At 36.2% G+C, this 24,612-nt stretch overlaps 2 protein-coding genes across 6 annotated transcripts in view; one reads left to right on the top strand and one right to left on the bottom strand.

The window, feature by feature from the left end:
- DNAI7 (dynein axonemal intermediate chain 7) overlaps positions 1-7,451 on the top strand; it is a 63,853-nt gene extending 56,402 nt beyond the window's left edge. For 3 of the 5 annotated variants that reach the window (XM_036109636.2, XM_036109639.2, XM_036109635.2), the window contains 4 exons: positions 1,780-1,994; positions 2,797-2,964; positions 4,328-4,441; positions 5,182-6,640. In XM_036109636.2, coding sequence (XP_035965529.1) covers positions 1,780-1,994; positions 2,797-2,964; positions 4,328-4,441; positions 5,182-5,457 — 773 coding nt within the window. In that variant the 3' untranslated portion in view covers positions 5,458-6,640. Of the gene's footprint in view, positions 1-1,779; positions 1,995-2,796; positions 2,965-4,327; positions 4,442-5,181 lie in introns of all 5 variants that reach the window. The other 2 variants (XM_036109640.2, XM_036109638.2) reach the window with 2 other exon arrangements.
- Positions 4,561-24,612, bottom strand: part of IRAG2 (inositol 1,4,5-triphosphate receptor associated 2) — a 119,810-nt gene continuing 99,758 nt past the window's right edge. Inside the window, 12 exon segments of the mRNA XM_078075774.1 lie at positions 4,561-6,179; positions 6,963-7,070; positions 9,005-9,106; positions 9,386-9,432; positions 9,546-9,608; positions 11,111-11,154; positions 12,022-12,169; positions 18,343-18,477; positions 20,460-20,600; positions 20,861-20,888; positions 20,972-21,035; positions 23,087-23,144. Of these exon segments, the coding sequence (XP_077931900.1) occupies positions 5,936-6,179; positions 6,963-7,070; positions 9,005-9,106; positions 9,386-9,432; positions 9,546-9,608; positions 11,111-11,154; positions 12,022-12,169; positions 18,343-18,477; positions 20,460-20,600; positions 20,861-20,888; positions 20,972-21,035; positions 23,087-23,144 (1,182 nt within the window). The 3' untranslated portion in view covers positions 4,561-5,935.

Raw genomic sequence — 24,612 nt, 5'->3', positions numbered from 1 at the left:
AACATTAAATTATAAAACATATCAAAATGAACAATTAGGTAATTTCTTCCCTTCATGTTGCTTTAGGAGTTTCACTTTTCCTTTAATGGTAATGTTTTTAAATATTTACTATGTTAAAAATTATTCACATTAAATTAGAATTAGACAAGATAAGTTATCCCACATGATTCAGGGAAATATAATGTGTAAAATTCGTCTCTGACTGCAGTAATTAGACAGCAGTAATATACAACTCCAATAATTCTTCCCATGGGGAAACATTTTTCCAGGAAATACTACAAATTTGGAGAGTTTATTTATAGGTGATACTTAATTTTTACCTTTAAAAAAATTACAATAATTTTGTTAATGTAAAAACGAAAAGAGGAATTATGAGTAACTTAATCAATATAATTGTATTTGTTATATTGAATTTAAGAGTTAAAAATAGTGAGTGGAACCCTGCATGTGAGGAGAAAGCCACGTGGAGATGGAGAGAGCATTCTAGGAAGGGAATGACTCATGTATTCCATAATTATGCTACACAATAAGAAATATAGAATAAATGGGACATAGTTCCTTCCTCTAGGAGTTTTCAAAGTTGTAGGAGAGGCAGACAGGGAAAAGCCACATAATACGATACAGTAAGGTGCATAATAGATAAAAGTGCTATGCAGCAGGACAGCGGGTCCACCTGGAGCATTAAGGAAGGCTTGTCCTAGTATGGAATATTGAAGTGGGCCTTAAGAGACTACAAGAACATTGGCATGCAAGTGTTTGTGTGGATGTACATTTTCCTTTTTCTTGCGTATATACCTAGGAATGGAATTGCTGGGTTGAATGATAAATTTGTGTTTAACTTTTTAAGAAACTGTCAAATTGTTTTTCAAAGTAACTGTACCATTTTACATGCCTGCCTGTATTATATGAGGTTTCCCACCTTTCACATCCTTGCCAACATTTGTGATTATTTATCTTTTTTATTCTAGCCTTTCTAGTGAGTATGAAGTGGTATTCCTGGGGTTATAATTTGAATTCCCTAATAACTGATCATGTGGAGCATCTTTTTGTATGTGTTTATTATCCTTTACTAGATCTTCTTTGGTGAAATGTTTACTCAAATCTTCTGCCCATTTTTAAATTGTGTTGTGTTTTATTATTAAGTTGTAAGAGACACAAAAGACCACCCACATATGATTGTATTTATATGAAAAGTCCAGAAAAGACAAATCTTTAGAGACAGGAAGTATATTAATGGCTGCCTGTGGCTAGAGGTGAGAATGGGAATAATTAACTATAAAATGGACATGAGGGATCTTAAGGAGAGAATAATAATGTTCTAAACTGGATTGTGGTAATGGTTGCACACCTGGGTGAATTTACTAAAAATATATACTTAACATGGGTGAATTTTAAAGTTTTTTTTAAAACAAGATGAGGAGGGGTTCTCTAAAGGATTAAGTACTCTAGGAAGAAAGAACTGCATGTGCAGAGGCTCAGCGGTATATGATGCTGTTGGGGGAGGGGGAAAAAAAGCATAGCTAAAACCAGGTGCAGGAAGTGCAAGGGTTGAAGCCAGAGACATGAGTCTTCATTCTGAAGGCCTTATATATCATGCTGAGGAGTTTGGATTTGATCCTGTAGACAGGAAGAACCTCCCAGCAAAAGTGGCTTTTTGTAGAGATTCTCTTCTAAATGTAAAAGATCAATTTATACACCTTTGCAGTTATTTGGGTGGTTTCATTCATCTTATTTTTATATAGAAAAAATGAAACTGTTACTCTCTTCCTTATTTTGAAGGTAAACATTGGCAAACTGATGGCATCAGCAATGTCTCTTACAAATCAGAAGAGAGACTTATAACATTCAGCCTAGAAACTTTTGGCCCTGTTACCTTGATTCAAGATTCTCATATTAACATGCCATTCCAGTCATGGGAACTAAGACCACTTGATGTGAATAAAGTACTTTTGACTGTGACTACAGTATTTACTGAGATTCAAATACAAATTAAGGTAAGTCACAATTATAGTAAGTCACATGAGAGCGGTAAGCCGCTTTGATGACAGTAAAAGTATGTCAAAGTAATCAGTCACTGGTGATTTACATATTGAAATCGGTTATAAATATACTTAAAATATACTTCGAGCCATAATTTCTAAATGAAATAGTGATTGGATAGGTAATAACGTATAACAAGTGATGTGCAAATTTGTACCCTAAAGTTAGTAGAAATAACTATTTAAATAATAAATTAATTTAATAAATTAAATAATAAACCAATTAATGAAGCTACCAGCCTGTTGCAGTGTGACTTCCAGAGAGTTTTTGATCCACTCTAAAGAGGCTTCCTCCTTAAAACCAGATGAGAGATGTGAACTCTGTACACTTTCAAATTGCCACTTTGCGAACTTTAAAACTGGATAATTTTGCATTGTTGTGTTAAACCTTATATGTGGAAAAAATTATCCTTAGAAGTGGCAACATGAATAGCTATCAAATAGCTTTTGTAATTCAATGTGACCGTATTCAGTGTTCTTAGATCATAACTCATACAATGGGTGGAGACCTGAGAGATCTTTTAGTCCCTTGATTTGTTCAGATAAAGCCCCAAAAGGGTTGACCGACCGACTGGTTGGGATAACAAGGGAGACTTTACGTGAGACTTCTCAGAGCTGGCCCAAAACATATCTGTCCTGCATTCTTTTTAATACAGAATGAGCTAAAAAAAAAAAAAAACTAGTATGACGAACCTAAAGGCTGGAAATGGAATAATGATGTAATAATTTACTTTATCTTTCTTCTTATTGAAACTAGGAAAACCTCTGCATGTTAGCATCAATCAAACTAAATAACAAAAAGCATTCCTCTATTTTGGAAGGAAAATGGATGACTCCTATTTCTTTCATTTGTGCTTTGAAAGAAGCTGGATTGAATATCTTCCCTAGTGGACACTCTCATTTTTATGTTGTTATAAATTATAAGGTAAGAACAAATCTTTCCAAATTTAATGTAATGGACATTTAGAATGTTAGCAAGTGTTGAATATTATGTAACTCTTCAGGTACATTTTAGGTTTTCTATATTCACTTATACAGAATTATGGTTAGGAAGGAATAAATGGCAACACCAGAAATCCAGGGTTCTCTCAAGTTTAATGATCTTTCCCAAGAAAGTAAGCCTGTAGTATGATCTTCATATCGACAAATGGAGCATTATCCACAGCTGGTCAGTTCAGTGCAAAAGTAGTTAGAGCAACTTTGCATTTTGTTTATTTTCTTTCTTCTTCCAGGCTGGATATATGTAAGATTTCTTAAAAGAGTAAATGACTCAGCAGTTTCCCAAACATGACAAATTAGGCAAAATTAAACACATAAAAGGACCACTGATATACAGAACCCACTTCCTTCTGTTTCTTGGGAGAGGCTCCCTGTCTGCATACTGCTTCACGTTACTCGTAAGACTTTAGTTAAATAAGATCCTTCCATGTTAAACTGTGTTCCATGAGGATGAGGACTGTTCTTTCATCACCTATGATTCTTCTAGCACCTAGCATATTCCTTGAATCAGATGTTTAGTTAATATTTATGATATATAAATGAAGCCAAAGTAGGCTCTGATTAATCATGAAAGATGTTCTTGGCTATAGAACTCGTTTATAATATACCAGAAAATGACAATATAGGTAGACCTATAACATCTGAAAATAATACCACTGAGTGTGCACATATGTAACTCAATTGCCAGTTACTCTACAAATGCTGAATGTAGTGTACTATTCATCTCAATATTCAAGAATTTTTTTTTCTGAACACATATTCTAGGCATTGTTTTAGATGCTTAGGATCCATTAGTGAATAAAACAAAGGTACCTGCCCTTGTGGAGCTTACATTCTAGCAGAGGAGGGCAAAAATATACTAGATAGTCTTATATTTTATATGGGAAAAAAAGGGCAGATAGGAATCATGGGGTTAGGGCAACATACAGTATCAAATAGGGTATTGGAGGAGGGGACACTCAATGAGAAGGTGAGATCTGAACAAAACCTGAAGGGGAATTTAGCCAAGTGGAGCTCAGAGAGCAAAAGGAGAAGCAAAGGAGATGATAATGGGATGTCTGTGGGGGGGATGTCTGATCAGAGAGGCCCTTGTAGGTCATTGTTGGACTTTGGCTTCTCTTCTGAGAAGAGAAAGGCAACACCATTGCCCTGTTCTGACAGAGTCGTCATATCATCTGACTTACATTTTAAATGGATTTTTCTGTGTTGAGAAGCGACTGTAGGAGGCCAAAGATGAAAGACTTGTTGAAAGGCTCTATGATCAACTCTGTTTGTTTTTATATTGACAGGATCCTTTAGTAGAAATGAAAGCTTATCGACAACTGGCCCTGTTAAGTTCTGCTTTTGCATTTGGTTGGAGCAAGTGGAATATAGTATGTAATTCAAAAAAAGTTATAGTTAAGGTATAGTATGCAAAAACCCATAAAACTACTTTGTCCTCCAAAAGAAGATACTCAAAAGCTAAATGGATGTAGGCCATGGTTTCTCCTCTTGGAAAGGTGAAAAAAATTAACATCCAAAATAGTTTTAAAACTTCACTTTTGTTTATTTTGTCAAAGATATAAAACCAAACTATATAATGGTTATGCCTTCATTGTCCATTATGGTATCAAACACTCTTGACTTCAGGCTAGCGTCCTTATAACTCTTTACATCAACACGAGAACAGATGGAAGCTTTTAATGTGAATATATCTATAATTCACAAACTTTTTCCTCAGAGACAGGCCTCCAATTTAACATTTGGCACATTTACTACTGCCTGATGAAAAAGATAACCAAATTCTAAAAGCTGATGAATGTTGTTTGTTTTAGCATAAGTGAGCCACCATATTTACTTGTGTGTTGTGTGTTTCTCCCACTCGAATATCAGCTCCTTGAGGATAGGATTTTATTGTTGCAACTGTTAATATGTTTTTTTCTTTGTTGTTATATCCCTAGCACCTAGAACCTTCCCTGCACCTGGTAGCTACTCAATAAATCTCTGTTGAATGAATTAATACATTTTGATAAGCTCCATACAAACATGGTTTAAGAAGAATGTTTCTTTTATATTAGCAATTTTGGGGACTGAGTTCAAATTATACTCTGCCAAAATACCTAAAAGAAGAGCTATTAATGGATTTCTCTAATTTTTTCTTTAGCTGAAGGAACACCTTACTGAAGAACCTACTCAGAAACCTAACTGGACCCTTTTAATGTTTAGTGGTGACAGAGCACAAAGGCTCAAGATCAATGAAGACAGTGAGGCATTCTCTGAAGCCCTTCAGGAAGAAACTGAGTTTCATTCTACTTTATATCACATGGTTAAGGATTTTGCTTCCAAAAAAGCAATGGAAAAAATTAGGAGCTCCAACTGCCAGTTTATTGACTCTGTGTGCTATATGCTACTCTCAACTAGATTACTCAGCTATTCTTAATCCCCACTGATAAATTTTATGCAGTATGATGAATCAAGCAACTTGGAGCAAAATCAGGTATTTCTTCAATAAAATGTAATGAGTGAATATATTTCAAGAGGTTATTAAAATTTAATAAGCATTTTATACTCAAATTTTATTTTTTAAAAAGTGGGGTTTTTTTCCCCCCCCTATGAATATTTGGCCTACTGAGACTTTCACTCTAGGAAGACTTGAGGTTCTTTATTTCAATAAATTTTAACAAACAATATATAATACCTCCTCCTCAAAAAGCTCATTAAAAATCACAGGCAGGATTCCTCCCCATTGTATTTTAGCCAGAGAGGAAATCGCAGAAAGAGGGAATGTAAAATACCTTACGGTCCTTCTGAGACCCTCTGGTTCAACGCTATACTTTCCCAGCTAAAAATGACTAATTTACGAAGTTCAGATACTGAAACTTTAAAAACCAAGACACACACGTTAAGATGTGCTCTAGTCACACTGGTGGTGGTCCATTGTGTTGGAGTCTGGTAAACGGCCACAAGATTTGCTCTACAGACATCCAGGAGTCCCCATCTGGTGTGGGAGCAGCATCCACAGACTTTTGGAAAAATCGTCCTGTGAGGAAGCTCATCAAAGCTGCAAACAGTACAATGAATGCAACAGAAAGCCAGAGTGTCTTATTCGCCTTTCTGAAGGAAGTCTTGAGATTTGTTGCCCATGAAGCTACTGTGTCATAACTATAAGGAAAACACAAATTCAGACTCTGTTACTAGAAACACTCCTTTTGCCAACAATACCAGTCAAGTCATCGATCTGCCCTACCTACCACAAACATTGCCTTATAATAAGCTACATAATGTGACCTGCTATCTTGGTTTGGGCCACAATTTGCCCCACTCCCACCCCAGTAATTTTCTAGAATTAAAGAAATGATTTGAGTTAAGAAATGCTATGGTGATGATCTGAAAATTAGGTGACTCAGGCATTATTTAACTCCTAACAAGAACATTTGAGTATTTATCTCATTCTTTCAATCAGGTAAGGCATCTTAAATTCCTACAGTAGTAGAAACAAAAATGTTATTTATTGAGTAGAGCATGATATTTGTGTATATACATACGTCACTTATTTCTCACCATACCCTGGACTTGTGCTATATTGAAATTTAAACTATTTTTAGTTTAAGAAATGAGACACACAAGAAAAGCTTACTATAACATCAACTAAGTCTTAGCATTTTACATGTGCTACTATTGTCGTCCCTATCTTCTAGATGAAGAAATTGCCGCTCAAAAGTAGATGAACTTGCCTAGGCCCCTCTGCTCCAGGACCAGGTTCCTAACTGTGACCTGTCACCGGTTCAGGGATAACTCCTGTAGACCATGTGAAGTTTGTTTTTTTTATCTTAAATTTAACAATTTGACAGGTCTTTTAGTACTTTGACTAAGATTAACCTGTTAACCCTGCCTCATCTTTACCCATTCCACAAAAATGGTATCATTAGCAAGCAGACAACTTACAGTGAAGAACCATCCCATTTTGATGGATTATTTCTCTTTTCAGAAAGACTTGGCTTCCTTGTCCTTTCTACTGTTTCTTCTCCAGGTGGTTCTGAGTCATCTTTAGTTCTGTAAATAAGTATTATGTTTAAATGTTTGAAACTATGGATAATATACCAGATTATTTAGAAAATATTGCTAAATTTTATTGTATTACTAAAGAGGCTCTCAGGTATTTGTTTTGCTTTGGAAAGATTTGCTATATAATTCTAAAATCAAATCACTAAATTTTTATTTATAGGAATTTAATTTTAAAAACTTGCTATATTTAGAAAAATGTTTGTTGTAGGAAGTTGGGATACTAGCCAAAGGATAAGTAAAAAGGAGAAATTTACAAAGAACATGTAGAAGTTCGTCAGTTATCACCACTCATAATTAACTGGTGTTATTAACCTGTGATTTCTTTCTCTGCTTGTGTATAGTAACTAAACTTTAAAAAACAAAGGTGAATATTTCTTCCTCTGTATTCTTTTTATTCAACATATGGTAAAATTTTTCTCCTTCTACCCCTTAATATATTAACAGTGGATTTTATGCTAAACTGGAGTAATATCAAAGTGTCATTTCTTCTTTAAAAATCTTAATTTTAAAAGTGTTTATTTAATGAGCTGGGAAATAGAAATTGGACCAAATATATTTTAAATAAAATCATATTGTCTAAAGAGTTTTTCCTTTAACCTGAACATAATTTGTTTCATTACCATGTTTACTGATGAGTTCGTAGTTGGATTTGAATTTTGAAATTCCAAGCTCATAATGCTCTCACTATTACCAAAGGCAGCTGTTTCTCAGAGTTTTTTTTTTTTTCCTTCCTTCTTGGACATCTATAGGGAATGTATGTGGCTAGTTTTAGTTTTTAAAGGAAACCTGGCCCAGGGTGCCTGCATGGCAGTTGGTTGAATGTAGACTCTTGATTTGTGTTCAGGTCATGATCTTGGGGTTGTGGGATCGAGCCCCACGTTGGTCTCCACACTCAGTGAGAATCTGCATGTCCCTCTCCCTCTGCTCCTCCCCCAACTTGCATGCTCTCTCTAAAATAAATACATAAAATCTTTAAAAAAAAAATAAGGCCCAAAACACTGAATTCTTGTAGGATTCTCAAGATTTCAGTCTTTTGTTCGCTAAGACTTCTCAGTAGAAATCATACCATACCAACAAAAAGCAAAAAATAGACTGTAATATTTTGAAGAAAACTTGATTTTTTTTAACCCAGATCAGAAAAATCCATTATGTTAACTCTAAATCTGAAAATGGTTTTCAGCACATGCAGTAGGCTCCCAGGATTATTTTAAAAACAAATACAAAACCTGAGGGTAGGCACTATGTTTTACTCATCTTTATACCCCTTAGGATTGAGTTTAGTATCTACCACATAGTAGGCAGGTATGAACATGTATAAAATGAACATAAAATCATTTCATTAAGATCTCTACAGATGAGGAAACGGAGACCAAATAAAGTTAAACAATTGGTCCAATGTCACTCAAGGACTTAGAAGCAACATTTCTTCATGTCCCTCCTCTGCCCTCTACCTATTGCTATACTTCCATAGCAATATAGAGTTTTGTTTCCCCTACTGTTCATTTACATAAAGAGAAGACAGAGGTATATACAGTGCACATATATTACATATGTGGCTATATGTTATATACACATATGTTACATATAATTCATGTTTGTTTTGTTTTTTCATCTAAGTAGATGGACATTTTACTTCTGTGGCTCTCTCTTGACCTTTCTCCCTGATGACCAGATACCTATACAGGAAAAAAATAATCTTCACAATTCTGGCAAATTTCAGTGTCTAAGACCTCAAACCTTACAGTTTGAGTGCTACAAGAGTAAATATATTTGCAAATAACATTTATGCAATGCACTATGGTTTATAAAAGTCTTAATTCTGTTTTGAATAATGCAGCATTATCTCATTTCCATAGAATAAAAGTGATCCCCACTATTTCCCAGCTCACGTCAGGTTAACACACACACCAAGCTTTACCTACTTTAGTTCACATTTTTCTTCTTCAGCATCTGCCCAGGAATAGGTGCTAATAAATCGATGTAATGAGGGACGGTGTTCACTCTGCTTTGATCCCAAAATACGCCTAAGTAAAGATGATTATAGCCACTTGTCAAATTAAATACATCTGTAGCCATTATCAGTTTATTTCCTACTACCTAAATTAATACAAAAATTATATGTTCTATTTTTTGTTGGCACACCCACTTCATAATAAAATTTCATGATTATACACCTATTGTATAATTATTGTGCATATACCCTGTGCAAATCAAATGTTACTTTATTACTTATTGCAAACATCTACTTCAGTCAATTATAAAACAGTAGGGTTCCCAAAGAGCAACCTTAAAATTACACTTACCAGCTGCTTGACCTCCTACTGAATCGGTCATTTTCCATCCCAGCCACCTTTAAATTTCAGACGTTAAAGAAATAATGAAATACGACTTTAGTGAAGTTTATGTTTCTGTTATATGAAAATGAATTTGCTTTTGATTAAGAACACTTAGGAATTTGCTTACCATTCCTGCATTTCCAATATTTCTGGGCAAAGAGGCAATGGTCACCCTTCGGAGAGAAGATGGCTACCCGAAGAGGGCAAAGGTACATTTAGAAAACTATCAGTATTTTATCATTGGATACGACACTAATGGATATCCTTGTACGTACACATCCCTGCATTTGACCACTGCTGAGTTAACCCATGGACATACTTTGTTATGGCCAAATTGCCTTCCAGAAATATTGTACCAATTTATACTCTACCTTCTCCAAGACTGGATGAGTATAATTTTTGCCAAATAAAGTTTCTTGTTTAGTTTTCTGGTGACATTGAACACTTTTTTTATGCGAATAATCATGTATATATCTGCTCTGGGAACTATATGATCTTTGTCCATATTAATGTTATTAATGATAATTCTGGCAGAAGTTTTTTTCATTGTTAATGCAGCTGAATCTTTCTTTTGCTATCATTTACTTTATGCTGAGGCTTTCCCAACTCAAGAGGAGATACATGTGCACCTATTTTCTAGCTGTTTTTTTCATGGTTTCATTTTTTCCATTTAAGACATTTAAAGATGGGCGGGATATTTTGATAAATGGATGTGTTTATTTATCAGCCTCAGATTTGCATAGGAAAATGTTATATACTACTGTGATTCTTAAAGCTTAAGTACAATTTCAGGAAATAAAAAATATATTAAATGTAGGAAATAAGCTAAAGAAGCTTAAGGTGAATCATTTTCTTAAACCTCCATTCCTAATTTCATAGGTTAGCTGAGTATCAAGAATATCAAATTGCAATCCAAGAAATTTGCGTTCTCACCATGGTTCTGTTACTGCATGATCATTACTAATCACTTAACTTCTGTGAAAGTGCTTTTCCTCATCTATGAAAAAGAGATTTGGATGGAATGATTTTAAAGTCTCTCGCTCAAAAATTCTGTGAAATTCTGATTTTCAAATTGGCAAAAACTGCTGGTTGACTTCCAATATTCCATTTCCCCCCCTTTTTATTTGGTAAAGAACACCTTGATTTTCAGTTAGGCACAAAGCCTCCAGAAATAAAAATGGATTTTCTAGTCTTTCAACCAAGAATGACAAGGAAATGTTATTTGGGACTTCTAGGAATTGTCATTAGAGGGAGAGGGAACACTTGTTTTTATGTCTTCCTTTTTCTTAGAATGTGACTGGATGTAATGCCCAGAACTTGGTGCCCCCTGTACTGATGAAGCCACCCTAGACCATGAGGTGGAAGCAGAGCGCTGAGGGTGATGAAGCAGCAAGAGGAGACTGGGCTCTATGGATTTTGTGAAGCCACTCTACCATTTTTGGACTGCCTATCTCCATCTCCAGTTTTACATGAGAGAGAAACTATCTGGCTTTCCTCTTGCTTTCAGACAAACTTAAATGATGTACAAATATAGTAAGAAGTATAAAAGTATACATATATAAACTTAAACATGCGTATGCATATCTACATAAATATACATGATTTACATTTAAAAACATTTTGTTTCAAATAATATTTTAAAACCATCTCATCTGTAACACTTGATAGACTGTTAAGTCAACTAGTGATTACCTTGGAGTTTAGGGAAGATGAACGTTTTTTAATCTGGCAGTCATCTGAAAGGAAAAACACATTTGCACATTTGAGGAATTACATAAGCAATTTATTGCAATGGTCTTATTTCTTAACAAAGAAAAGCAATAGTCAGAAATATTTAAGACCCTAGAGACTACTGAACAGTAAAAATATCTGGTTATCATTTGGTGACTCATAACAATTACCATCTGAATACTGTCCTCTATGTCACTATATATGTCCACAATGCTTACCCAGCACATAGGAGATGCTACATGGATATGGGCTGAATAAATGAATCCAAAACTATAGATCAGAAGGTTATCAAATATGATTACTTTTCCTAGAAAAGGGAAGAGATCATTAAAATAATTCTGCTCAGAAAAGTTCACATTATTTAAAATAAAACTATTACAAGATTTATATAAACCTTATATTTTAAGGTATTTCCCATGGTCTCAGATGTGTCCTTATTTTCCAATCCGTCTGCCAGCTTACTATGCCAGAGTCATTCCTTCTTCAAGAAACAGAAAACCATTGTTGATGAGAGTGGCTCATTTAATTTATTGTGCTTTGCTTTGTGTGTGGAGAAAGAGCCAATTCTAACATACCCTGAGTAGGAGAACATTAGAGTCAACTCAATGGGTTGGATGAAATATATTCTCTCATCTCAGCAATCTAAATTAATTTAATGAATTTTTGGTGTCATTACCAAAGAATCCTCCTTGTGTCCCAACCTGTTTTCTAACTTACATTTTACTTGGGGCTATATAAATAACAGGATGAGTTATTATTCTAACATAACCTTAACCTAAGAGTTTTATACTAAAGACATAATAAGAATTAGTAAGAGAATGAAAGAGGAGAATCTTAGAAAAACATAACTGATACCATTAAACTTTTATTACCTTCATCTTCAAGAGGGTTAAAAGACCTTTCATTTTGCAGAAGAACCTGTTTCAGTTCTTCTAATTCAGCATGCTCTTTGGCATACCTTCTCTTCAGGTTTTCTACATGCTGAATCATCACTTCAACTGCTTTACTAACTCGGCTTTCCTAGTAGAAAAAAAGAGTAAATTTACATTGAAAATATTATTCTTGATATCCAGTTAAAAAATGATTAGACACATACATCTGTCTTCACTACATCCCCAAATCTCGCTAAAATTACAATGAAGTGGTTTTGTTTGTTTTAAAAGAAGACAGAACAAATAGAAGAGGGTATAATGAAATTTTGAAAGCCTGCTAGTAGTAGGACTAGTGGTGAATGACTAAGACCTGAAAAACCTGAACCTTAAGAAAAAGTAGGAAAAGCCTACAAGCAACCTGGGCTGCACCACAGAAAGCCATACAGGCTCAGGAATTAATGGTGCCTCTGGAATTAAATGTGAAGGTAGGTATGTGAACAGAAGAAATGGTTGAAAACCTGCAGAAAAAGTGATTAGATCTGCAGATCTCCTCCTTTATTCAGGCCAACTGAGCAACTTTCCTTCACCACTTTGCTAAAAGACTATAAATGTTGGATATCTAGAGAGAGAGAGAAACAGCCTGTGGATTGGGCAGTAACAGTTGACGGTGAATGGATCACAGAGAAAAGAATAGGTTTAGGCAAAAGTCTGTATACATATCGAATACTGAGATTCCTAGCCTGATTTCTCCTTCCAACTTGCAAACACAGGTGGCCAGGCTTATACTCACAAAGCAGGCAATTGGAAGATTTTCCTCTGAGGAATCTAACGTAGCAAGATAAAAGTCTTAAAACTACTGACATCAAGAATATCCCAGTGAAACATCCCAGTTTGTGTGAAGCTCAGAGCCAATGAGAACCCTCCCCACCCTACATACAGCTCCCATTTAGCTATATAGTGGATCATCACTAGTCAGAGGAAACCCTCTACCATGAAAGGAAAAGCAACATAGAAAAAAAGCAAGCTGGAGGAGATCAACTACAGAAAAGCTTCAAGGGAAAGAGCAATATCTTCAGAGAGTTAATAAGTATTACATCCACGAAATAAGAACAAGATAAAAAAAAAGCTACATGCTAAGAATAAAAAGAATCTAGGAATTAAAAATATGACAAAAATACATAACTCAATAAAATAGTTTCAAGGTAAGGTTGAGGAAATCTCCCTGAAACTAGAGCAAAAAAATTGAAAGGCAGAAAAGAGATGAAAAAGGACCTGTTCAGGAGATCCAACAGACCAAGAACAGGAACTGAAGAAAGCATAGAAAATTCCACAAAATGTGGAAAAGGAAATAATTCAAAAAATCTCTAGAACTCAAGAACATAATTTGCCAGCTTATATCCATTCAGGGTCTAAAACAGTACATGAAAATAAACTCAAATTTTAGTTAACATAGAGTGTAATACCGGTTTCAGGAGTAGAATTTGGTGATTCATCACTTAGCATATGACACCCAGTTCATCACAAGTGCCCTCCTTAATACACATCACCCATTTTGCCCATCCCCCACTTACCCTCCAGCAACCCTGTTTGTTCTTTATAATTGAGAGTCTCCTTAATGGTTTGCCCCCTGCTCTTTTTTTTTCCTATTGCCTATGTTCATCTGTTTTGCTTCTTAAAATCCACAGAGGAGTGAAATCATATGGTATTTGCCTTTCTCTGACTGACTTATTTCGCTTAGCATAAAACCCTCTAGCTCCATCCACTTGGTGGATGCACCAGTTTGCATTACCACCAACAGTATGAAAGATTCCCCTTTTGGGAACTCTCCTACACTGTTGGTGGGAATGCAAGCTGGTGCAGCCACTCTGGAAAACAGTATGGAGGCTCTTCAAAAAGTTGAAAATAGAGCTACCATATGATCCAGCAATTGCACTACTGGGTATTTACCCCAAAGATACAAATGTAGGGATCCGAAGGGGTACATGCACCCCGATGTTTATAGCAGCAATGTCCACAATAGCCAAACTATGGAAAGAGCCAAGATGTCCAACGACACATGAATGGATAAAGAAGATGTGGTATATATATACAATGGAATATTATGCAGCCATCAAAAGGAATGAGATCTTGCCATTTGCAATGACGTGGATGGAACCGGAGGGTGTTATGCTGAGTGAAATAAGTCAATCAGAGAAAGACATGTATCATATGACCTCATTGATATGAGGAATTCTTAATCTCAGGAAACAAACTGAGGGTTGCTGGAGTGGTGGGGGGTGGGAGGGATGGGGTGGCTGGGTGATAGACACTGGGGAGGGTATGTGCTATGGTGAGTGCTGTGAATTGTGCAAGACTGTTGAATCTCAGATCTGTACCTCTGAAATAATACAATATATGTTAAAAAAAAAAAGAAAAAGAAGAAGATAGCAGGAGGGGAAGAATGAAGGAGGGGAAATCGGAGGGGGAGACGAACTATGAGAGACGATGGACTCTGAAAAACAAACTGAGGGTTCTAGAGGGGAGAGGGGTGGGAGGATGGGTTAGCCTGGTGATGGGTATTAAAGAGGGCACGTTCTGCATGGAGCACTGGGTATTATACACAAACAATGAATCACGGAACACTACATCAAAAACTAATGTATGGTGATTAACATAACAATAAAAAAATTTAAAAAAAAGATTCCCCTTTCTCCATATCCTCCCCAACATCTGTTGTTTCCTGTGTTAATTTTACCCATTTGGACAGGTGTGAGGTGGTCTCTCATTGTAGTTTTGATGTTTATTTCCCTGATGATGGGTGATGTTGAGCATCTTCTGTCTGTTAGCCATCTGGATGTCTTCTTTGGAAAAGTGTCTATTCATGTCTTCTGCCCATTTCTTACCTGGATTATTTGTTTTCTGGGTATTGAGTTTGATAAGTTCTTTATAGATTTTGGATACTAACCCTTTATCAGATATGTAATTTGCAAATATCTTTTCCCATTCCAAAGGTTACCTTTTACATTTGTCAATTGTTTCCTTCACTGATTCAATTTCATTACATCCTTCTGTTCAGATTTTCTACATCTTCCTGATTCAATTTTGGAAGATTTATGTTTCTAGGAATTTATCCATTTCCTATGTTGTCCAATTTGTTGGTATATAATATTTTATAATAGTTTCTTATAATCCTTTGTATTTTTGTGATGTCAGTTGTTATTTCTTCTTACCCTGATTTTGAGCCTCTCTTTTTATCTTAATGAGTCTAGCTAAAGGCTTACCAATTCTCCTTATCTTTTCAAAGAAACATCTCTTGGTTTCATTGTTTTATATATATATATTTGTCTCTATTTCATTTATCTCTACTCTGATCTTTATTGTTTCCTTCCTTCTACTAACCTTGGGCTTTGTTTTTCTAGTTCCTTTAGGTATAAGGTTAGATTTTCTGAGATGTTTCTTGGTTCTTGAAGTAAGCCTGTATAAACTATAAAATTCCCTCTTAGACCCGATTTTTCTGCATCCCAAAGATTTTACACCATTGTATTTTCATTTTCATATGTCTTTATAACGTCCTGTTTGATTTCTTTGCCCATTGGTCAGTAGCATATTGTTTAGCCTTCCAAGTGTTTGTATCTTTTCAAATTTTTTCTTGTAATTGATTTCTGGTTTCACACTGTTGTGATCAGAAAAGATGTTTGATATGATATATTGAGATTTATTTTTTGGCCTAACATATGATCTAACCTAGAGAATGTTCCACTTGAAAAGAATGTGCATTCTGTTAGAAAAATAAATGTTCTATTTATGTCTGTTAAGTCCTTCTGATGTAATGTCTCATTCAAAGCCACTGTTTCCTTATTGATTTTCTGACTGGTTGATCTATCTGTTGATGTAAGTGGGGTATTAAAGTGCCCTACTATTGTTGTATTACTGTCAATTTCTCCCTTTATGTCTGTTAATATTTGCTTTATGTGTTTAGATGCTTCTATGTTGGGTGCATAAATATTTACAATTTTATATCCTCTTGTTGGATTGATCCCATTATCATTATGTAATGCCCTTGTCTCTTGTTACAGTTTTTGTTTAAAAGTCTATTTTGTCTGAAAAAAAAAAAGTCTATTTTGCCTGATATATTATTGCTACCGCAGCTTTTTTCATTTCCATTTGCATGAAATATTTTTTTTCATCCCTTCACTTTCAGTCTGTGTCTTTAGCTCTGAAGCGTGTCTCCTGTAGGCAGCATATAGATGGGTATTGCTTTTTTTATTCATTCAGTCATCCTAAGTCTTTTGATTAAAGCATTTAGACCATTTGCATTTAAAGTAATTATTCCTACATATGTACTTATTGTCATTTTGTTCGTTGTTTTCTGGTTGTTTTGTAGTTCTTCTGTCCTCCTTTCTCCTTCTCTTGCTCTCTTCCCTTGTGATTGATGACTTTCTTTAGTGTTATGATTCCTTTCTCTTTATTTTTTGTGTATCTATTATAGGTTTTTATGGTTACCATGAAATTCATATATAACATCGTAAGTACATAGGAGTCTATATTAAGTTGATGGTCATTTAAGTTTGAACACATTCTAAACGAACTACATGTTTACTCCCATGTTTCATGAACAGAAAGGAGACCAGTCTGGCTGGAATGCAATAATTCAGGAAGATTATCATAGAAAATAAATTTCATAAGGTAAGAGGGCAGGGGAATCATGTAAATCTTTTTAAGCCATCATAAGGATTTGGGGTTTTATTCTGAAAAAAGTGAGGAGCCACTGGAGGACTTCGAACCAAAAAGAAACATGATCTAGCTTACATTTTAGAAGGATTATTCTGGCTGCTTTATGGAGAACAGACTATGTTGCAGGAGTACTGAGTTTAAATGGAAACAGGGAGACCATTTAGGAAGATATTGTATTAATCTGCAAAAAAACAGAATGGTAGCTTAGCTCAAGGTGGTAGCAGTGGAGAAGGAAATAAATGGTTGAATTCTGATGGTAGAGTAAATAGGATTTATTCTGATGGTAGAGTAATTATGATTTTCTGTAGGATTAGAGGTAAAGTGTGAGAGAAAATTGTTGAGAATTACTCCCAAGGATTTTCAATCTGATCAGCTTTGACAGAGATAAGATCATGTGTGGAATAGGTTTTGGAGGTACCATAAGCAGTTCATTTTTGTATGTGTTGTTTGAGTTGTTTGTCAAACATCCAAATGGAAATGCTGCATCCATAGTAGTATATTCTAGTCTGGAACTCATGGCAAAGGTTTAGGATAAGCATGTGAATTTGGGAGTTATCAACTGACCACACAGAATGGTATGGGGATTGAAGGAAGATGGACATCACATATACAAGGGTGGAGCCCTGGGGCCCATTGATATTATGAAGCCAAGGAGAATGGTGGGACCCAGAAAGGAGCCTGGAAAGGAATGACCCATGATGTTAAGAGAAAAAACAGGAGAATGTGGTACCTGGAAGCCAAGTGAGGAGAGTGTTTTCAGGAGGAGGAAGAGCTCAGATATGCTGAATGTAGCAGGTCAGCTAAGGAAAATGAGTAGGTTAAGGCCATTTAGAGTAGATTTCAGAGCAAATGGGAGGAGAGAAATTGGTGACAGTGAGTACAATTCTGTGAGGAAATTTGCTATAAATGAGAGCAGAGAAAGAGGAGAAAGGGTCAAAGATTATTTTGCTTGTGTTTATGTTATTTTTACAAATCTTAAAAACAACATATTTGTGTACGCATGAGAATGATTCAATGTAGCAGGGAAAATTAAAGATGGAGGAAAGTAGGGAGAATCTGAGTGCAAGATTCTAAGTAAATTAGGAGGAATGGGTTCTGGTATGCAGGGGAGATGGTTAGCCTTAGATAGGATTAGAGACAACTCATATTTTATACTGGGAAGGAAGGAAAAGTATGAGGGTTCAGATGTTACAAGGTTTGGAACTTGTGGCAGTTCCCTTCTGAATGATTCAATGTTCTCACTGAGGCAGGAAGCAGTCATTATTTGACAGAGAAGATGGGAAAGGACATGATGATGGTTTGAAGAGAAAGGAGAAAATATGAAACATATTTGGAAGAGATTATTTGGTTGATTGTCACTGGCTAATGCTATTGAGATATTTGGTTGATTGTCACTGGCTAATGCTATTGAGAGAGGGTTATTTTTTTTTACATTTTTACTTGCATATTCCATTTTCTCTATATTAAACATGTCTTATACATGTTGTATGTCTTATACAACACAGAGGTATTTTTTTAAAACTTTTTCTGAGAAATGTAATCCATAATCTCAGGGAAAACAAATCCTTTTAGTAATTTCATTTAGCTAAAGAAATGGAGACAGATTACCTGATTAATGGCTCCCAGCATCTCGGCCCTACTGGCCACTCGTGCAGTGCACTGACTAAGAAATATTATACTCTTCTCCAGCTTCTTAACAATTTCCTGGGCATGGTTGTCATCCTCACAAAGTGGTGTTAAAGACTGCACAGAAAGCAAAGTATTAAAATATATCCAACCCAAGTATTCAGCAAGTGATTCTAACAATGACTATGTTGTAAATACAGATGACAGTCATATCTCAATTATCTTGGTATAAAGTGAAAAGCAGCAACAAAGACCAATAATGAATGATAATGAAATATTAATATCTTTGTTGGCTATCAGACCTATGCGAATGTTCACAAAACTTTTTATATCTAATCTCAATCTCTTCCTTCCTTACTTCCCGAATTTGCCATTTCTTCATACACATTTATATCACTTTCCACAATTAACAGAATGGGATATACTTAATGGTAAAGAAATTATGCTTATGAATGAGTTGAATGTATTATATGAGGAGCATGGTTTGAACTTTTTTTTTTAAGATTTTATTTATTTGAGAGAGAGAGAGAGCAGAGGGAGAGGGAGAGGGAGAAGCAGACTCCCAGCTGAGCCGAGAGCCCGATGTGGGGCTCGATCCCAGGACCCTGAGATCATGACCTGAGCTGCAGGCAGACGCTCAACTGACTAAGCCACCCAGGCACCCCGGTTTGAGCTTTTAATAAAAGTAGTGAAAACATACTAGACTTAGACATGGCTCTGACTACGCTACTTGCTCTTCCATTGATGACAAAGCATTATTGAGCTGGCTAGATGGGTATGCCTTCACTGCCTTATGAATATTTCTTTCAAACCTGTGTCTTTGATCCATGATGATGGCCTTCCTGATGGAGAAGCATCCATCCCACTAGGGTGGAGACAGAATTAAGAGGACAGCAGTTTTGGAAGCAAACAAGCCACTGCTTATTAGCTGTGTGACCATGAGCAAATTTCTAAGACTTGCCCAAGTCTAAAACACCATAAATTTTGTATATCATTTAAAAAAGGAAAAGTAGGGGTTCCTGGGTGGCACAGTCAGTTAAGCATCTGACTCTTGGTTTCGGCTCAGGTCGTGATCTCAGGGTCGTGAGATTGCTCAGTGCAGACAAATGCTGTATGATTTTACTTATATGAGGTATCTGAAGTAGTCAGATTCATAGAAATAGAAAGTAAAATGGTGACCGGGGGCTGAGAGGAGGAGAAAAGGGGGCTTGTTTAATGAGTACAGAGTTTCAGTATGCAAGATGGAAAAGTCCCAGAGATCTGTTTTACAACAATGTGAACATACTTAACACTACTGAACTGTACACTTAAGATGGTTAATATGGTAAATTTGATGTTATGTGTTTTTTACGACAATAAAAAAAAAGAATATGGTTTCTCAAGTTTTATTTTTTTTTCCAAAAATAACCCTCTTAATTTTCCAACCCATCTTTATATTTATGGAGATTTCACGAAATGGAAACATAGTAGTTGTTACCTATGTACCTAGAGAGGGCTTGCCCATCACCTGAGAAGACTAAAATCAATCACCATTCTCTTTTTTCAGTTAATTAAATGGAAATAGTCTTTTGATTCTCTTCTTTGAAGCTTAAAATTGATATTATTTCCTATTGCTCAGTTTCCTGCATGATGACTCTTCTGCCTGAAACCTATTTGAATGTCCAGAGAAGGCAGGTGACTCACAATGCCTTCAAAAGGCATTTGTTTTATTAGTGAATCTTTTATTTTAGCCTGATCCTGAATTCTTACTTCCTATTAATTTACATTTGAGTCAGGCAGGGCTTGGTACCTGGTGTTGGTTTTAGTCACACAAGTAAACTTGTATCTAATTTTGAAAACATTGGGCGCCTGGGTGGCTCAGTTGGTTAAGCGACTGCCTTCGGCTCAGGTCATGATCCTGGAGTCCCGGGATCGAGTCCCGCATCGGGCTCCCTGCTTGGCAGGGAGTCTGCTTCTCCCTCTGACCCTCCTCGCTCTCATGCTGTCTCTCATTCTCTCTCAAATAAATAAATAAAATCTTAAAAAATAATAATAATTTTGAAAACATTATTAACAATATGATCATCAAATGTGTAGTTCCCAACTGTTAGGATTCTCACCTCTAACAGCTTTAAACAGTTAGTGATTTCTTTCTTCAAATTTTCTTCTGCCAAGTCTCGTGATCTTTCTTCAAGCTTCACTCTTTTCTCCAAGGTGAACCAGTCACACTTAAATCCCAAAGATAATCTGAGAAATTCAGCCTGTTGTCAAAATAATGTGCGGGTGAGGGGGAGAAAATTGGTTGTAGTGAAATATTTCAGTTTAATACCAGATTATGCTGAGCGATTTCTTTCTCCTCCCAGCAACATAATGCTGGCATGCATCAGCTTTACCTGTACTTAGTTGCTGCCAAGCCCGCCAGACACCAAACATACCCACAGCTTGTGCAAAAGTATGAAGTGACGATAGACAAGGGAATCAGAAACACTTTTTTTTTTTAACTTAAAGGGAAAAAACTCACCTCCACCTCCTTCTCATTAGCAGATGTGCTGTAGGATAAGACAAAAAAATTTATTCCAATATAATTCAGCAGAAAAGCAAGAACTGTGAGCATGCCATGTGAAGAACTTACCTTTCACTTTGTCTAAAGTTAACGGATTTCACAGTGGTTACAGGACGGGAGGAAAGAGCAGTGTCTATTAAAAGACAATAAAATAGTATTGGGTTACAAAGGTTCCGAACTGAAGGCACATTTGATCAAATGCGCTCTCTCCACTACACAAAGGCACTTCATTGAAGTATGTCTGAAATAATAGCCAGTTAATAATAGCATTTGCTTCGGAGCGCCTGGGTGGCTCAGTCAGTTAAGCGTCTGCCTTCAGCTCTGGTCATGATCCCAGGGTCCTGGGATCGAGCCCCGCATCGGGCTCCCTGCTCAGCAGGAAGCCTAATTCTCCCTCTCCCGCTCCCCCTGCTTGTGTTCCCTCTCTTGCTGTGTCTCTCTATGTCAAATAAATAAATAAAGAAAGAAAGAAAGAAAGAATTTTACAGTGCAGGGGCGCCTGGGTGGCTCAGTCGTTAAGCTTCTGCCTTCGGCTCAGGTCATGATCCCAGGGTCCTGAGATCGAGCCCCGCATCAGGCTCCCTGCCAAGGGAGCCTGCTTCTCCCTCTCCCTCTGCTGCTCCCCCTGCTTGTGCTGTCTCTCTGGCTCTTTCTCAAATAAATAAATAAAATCTTAAAAAAATAATAATGCATTTGCTTCAATAGAAGATAATGTTATGCTATGCTATTGGGATCACAGTGACATTAAAATCATTGGCTCACATGTCAGCATGTGAATAGTCTGAAAGCTGAAGAAAACTCAAAGTCCTGGAAGAACCCAATCGCTCTCTTTTCATTTGAATGTTTATTTACCTTGATCCCAGGGCTAAATGCATACCTTCCTCCGTTCCCCTAGTCCTTCTTCAGACCAAGGCTTTAATGGCAGCCCCAGGAGGAGGAGGGGTCATTGCAGTTACAGTAGTAAGAGTAATAGTAATAGTACAGTATAATAACAGCAACAGTAAACATGGTATCACTCATTTGTCACAAGTTTACTATATGCCAGTCCCCAAACAGGGCTCTTTATACGTATCAATGATACTCTTCGTGACAACTTCACAAAGAGGACAATATATTAGTTATTAAGAATATTAGAGTTGAAAAAACCTGGTTTAAGTCCTAACTTTGACCCTTATAGCTTTGTGACCTGGAACAAGTCACAACTTCATCAAACCATCTACAAAATAAGGATGATATTATTTTTCTATGGTAGCTTTTAGAGAACTTTGCCAAGCATTCTTCTAACTGCTTTATACCTAATTTGTTCAATCCTCAGAGCTAACCTGTGGTAGGTACTGTTATCATCTACAGTCCACAGGTTAGGAAACTGAATTGCAATTTACCTATCATACATAGGTATTTGGGGGAACTGAATGAAACTATACACATAACTTAGTCTATGGGCGCCTGGGTGGCTCAGTGGTTAAGCATCTGCCTTCCGCTCAGGTCATGGTCCCAGGGTCCTGGGATCAAGCCCCTCGTCGGGTTCCCTGCTCAGCGGGGAGCCTGCTTCTCCCTCTACCACTCCCCCTGCTTGTGTTCCCTCTCTGTGTGTGTCAAATGAATAAATAAAATCTTAAAAAAAAAAAAAAAGAACTTAGTCTAGAACTTAGCATATGATATATTATCAATAAAGGTTAATTTTTTTTAACTCATTTCCATTTTGCAGATGAGGAAGTTGACAGGTTAAATAAACCTCTGAAGTCAAAGCTAGTCAGAGAGTCACCCAATATAGTCTGTGTGACTTCAAAGTCTCAACTCTATCCATTACTCCATCCTAGTGGAGGTGAAATGGGGAGGGAAGTATATTAGCACTTATTCTTTAAATACTATCTTATTTACTTTTGGACAGGATAATAAAAAAAATCTCAAAGTAGAGCTTGAATTTACTACCAACATTGGCATGGTTCTTTGTTCACAATAACGTAGTAGTTATTACACGTCCTTTGGGGCTTAATAGTTAATGCAACATAAATGTGGTTTTTCAAAAATGATACAAATTGAATCAAGAATCAGTTTTATTGGCTGATTTTAGCTAGAGGTGCATAATTATAGGTACCATATCTTTACTCAGAAAGATTTCACCCATAAAAATATAAGCAGGAACAAAAGTTCCCATGGGAGTTGGAAGAGAACATTCCTTACCTCCTGCCGCACATTCTTTTCTATGCTCGCCTATTGTTTCTGGTTCTTCTTTTGCTTCCTAAAATCATAAAGAGATTTTATTGCTGTACATAGAGTGGAAATCCTTCATAACCAATCATTTCCCAACTTCCTGTCCTCTCCTAACCCTACTCTATCAAGAACACTGTGGTATTCAAAGAACTGAACTAGAGGTTAAAAAGAAAACAGGATTGGCTCTAAGGGGGTTTCCAATCTAGTTGAGGTACAAAAGACAGAAACATATGAACAGCTATAAATGTGATACAAGTTACCATAAGGCAAACCAGGATTGATTGCCAAATAAATGAGATGTGAATAAATAAGTGCTCTACAAAGGGAGGGGAGAGACACCCTGGCTTGAGAAGCATGGAAAGTCTTTACAGACAAGGAACATGCTGAAGCTTGATGGAGTGGGAGGACTGGATAGATAAAGAGGTAGGGGTGATCTAGGATATCACATGTAGCTTTCTAGATGGGCTCTGGGGGAACTTGTGGCAAAAATTGCAGGTAGGACTATGTTATGTTAGGCTTTTACTCCATATAAATACATTTTAAGGTCACTGACCAACTATCCTACAAATATATGTATACAACAAGAATTACCAATGGTAAGAGGGTTGTACTCTACTGCCTGAGAAAAATCTAATGAGAAAGTAATAGGTATAAAATTTTATGGTGATAATTATTCAACATTCTCAGAAATTTTCCCTGAAAAATAAAGTCCAGGACAAATTTCCTAGGTAGAGCCATTGATACCATGTCATGTAATTTTTAGAGAATTGAAGCTAAGATTTTGATAAAATGTAACAAATGCAATAATACAGGTAAAGCACTGGATCATTCTTATCAACATTTAAATATTCTTAAGTTTTCTGAATCCTCCCTCAACCCCATGACCTCTTCTAGATACGGCATCCCCTTCCAATCCTATCCGTTATGGTCATGCTTCTTCTGGGGAGAATGGTCCATAATTGCTGTTTCCAGTTTTTCAGCTCTCTTCTGTCTCTGTACCTAATACTCCAAGAAAACCTCCCTCCCCAGTTATCAGTGAACTCTCTATTGCCAAATTCAATGGAAAAATTCCAGTCTTTATCTTATTTGGCTTCACTGTAGCATCTAAAATTGATCTATAGTCCTCTCCTCCTTGAAGATTTTTCTTTCTTTGGTTTTCATCTCCTGATGTCCTCCCATTGCTATAGTAGCTCCTTCTGAGTTTCCTCAGCCATTGCCTTCTTTTGTTAGATAATGGAATCAACTAGAGTCCATTATTCTCAGTGCTCTCTTCCTGCCTGCCAGAGTCCTTGCGAAATCTTATTCACATACTTGGTTTTTTGCTGGTAGCTCACAAATGTGTGTCTGCTCCTAAAAGTCCTAGGAATTAATTTATGAATTAGGTATGCAGCTGTGTATATAATCTTTCAGAGTACTGATGTCTCATATCAACCTGAAACTTGACTTAAATTAATCTTATTTTACCCCAAAATTCTTCTTACTTCCTCCCTATTCTC

Source organism: Halichoerus grypus, chromosome 6, assembly GCF_964656455.1.
Source record: "Halichoerus grypus chromosome 6, mHalGry1.hap1.1, whole genome shotgun sequence".
Lineage (NCBI taxonomy): Eukaryota > Metazoa > Chordata > Mammalia > Carnivora > Phocidae > Halichoerus > Halichoerus grypus.
This window is presented reverse-complemented; position numbering and strand designations above follow the sequence as displayed.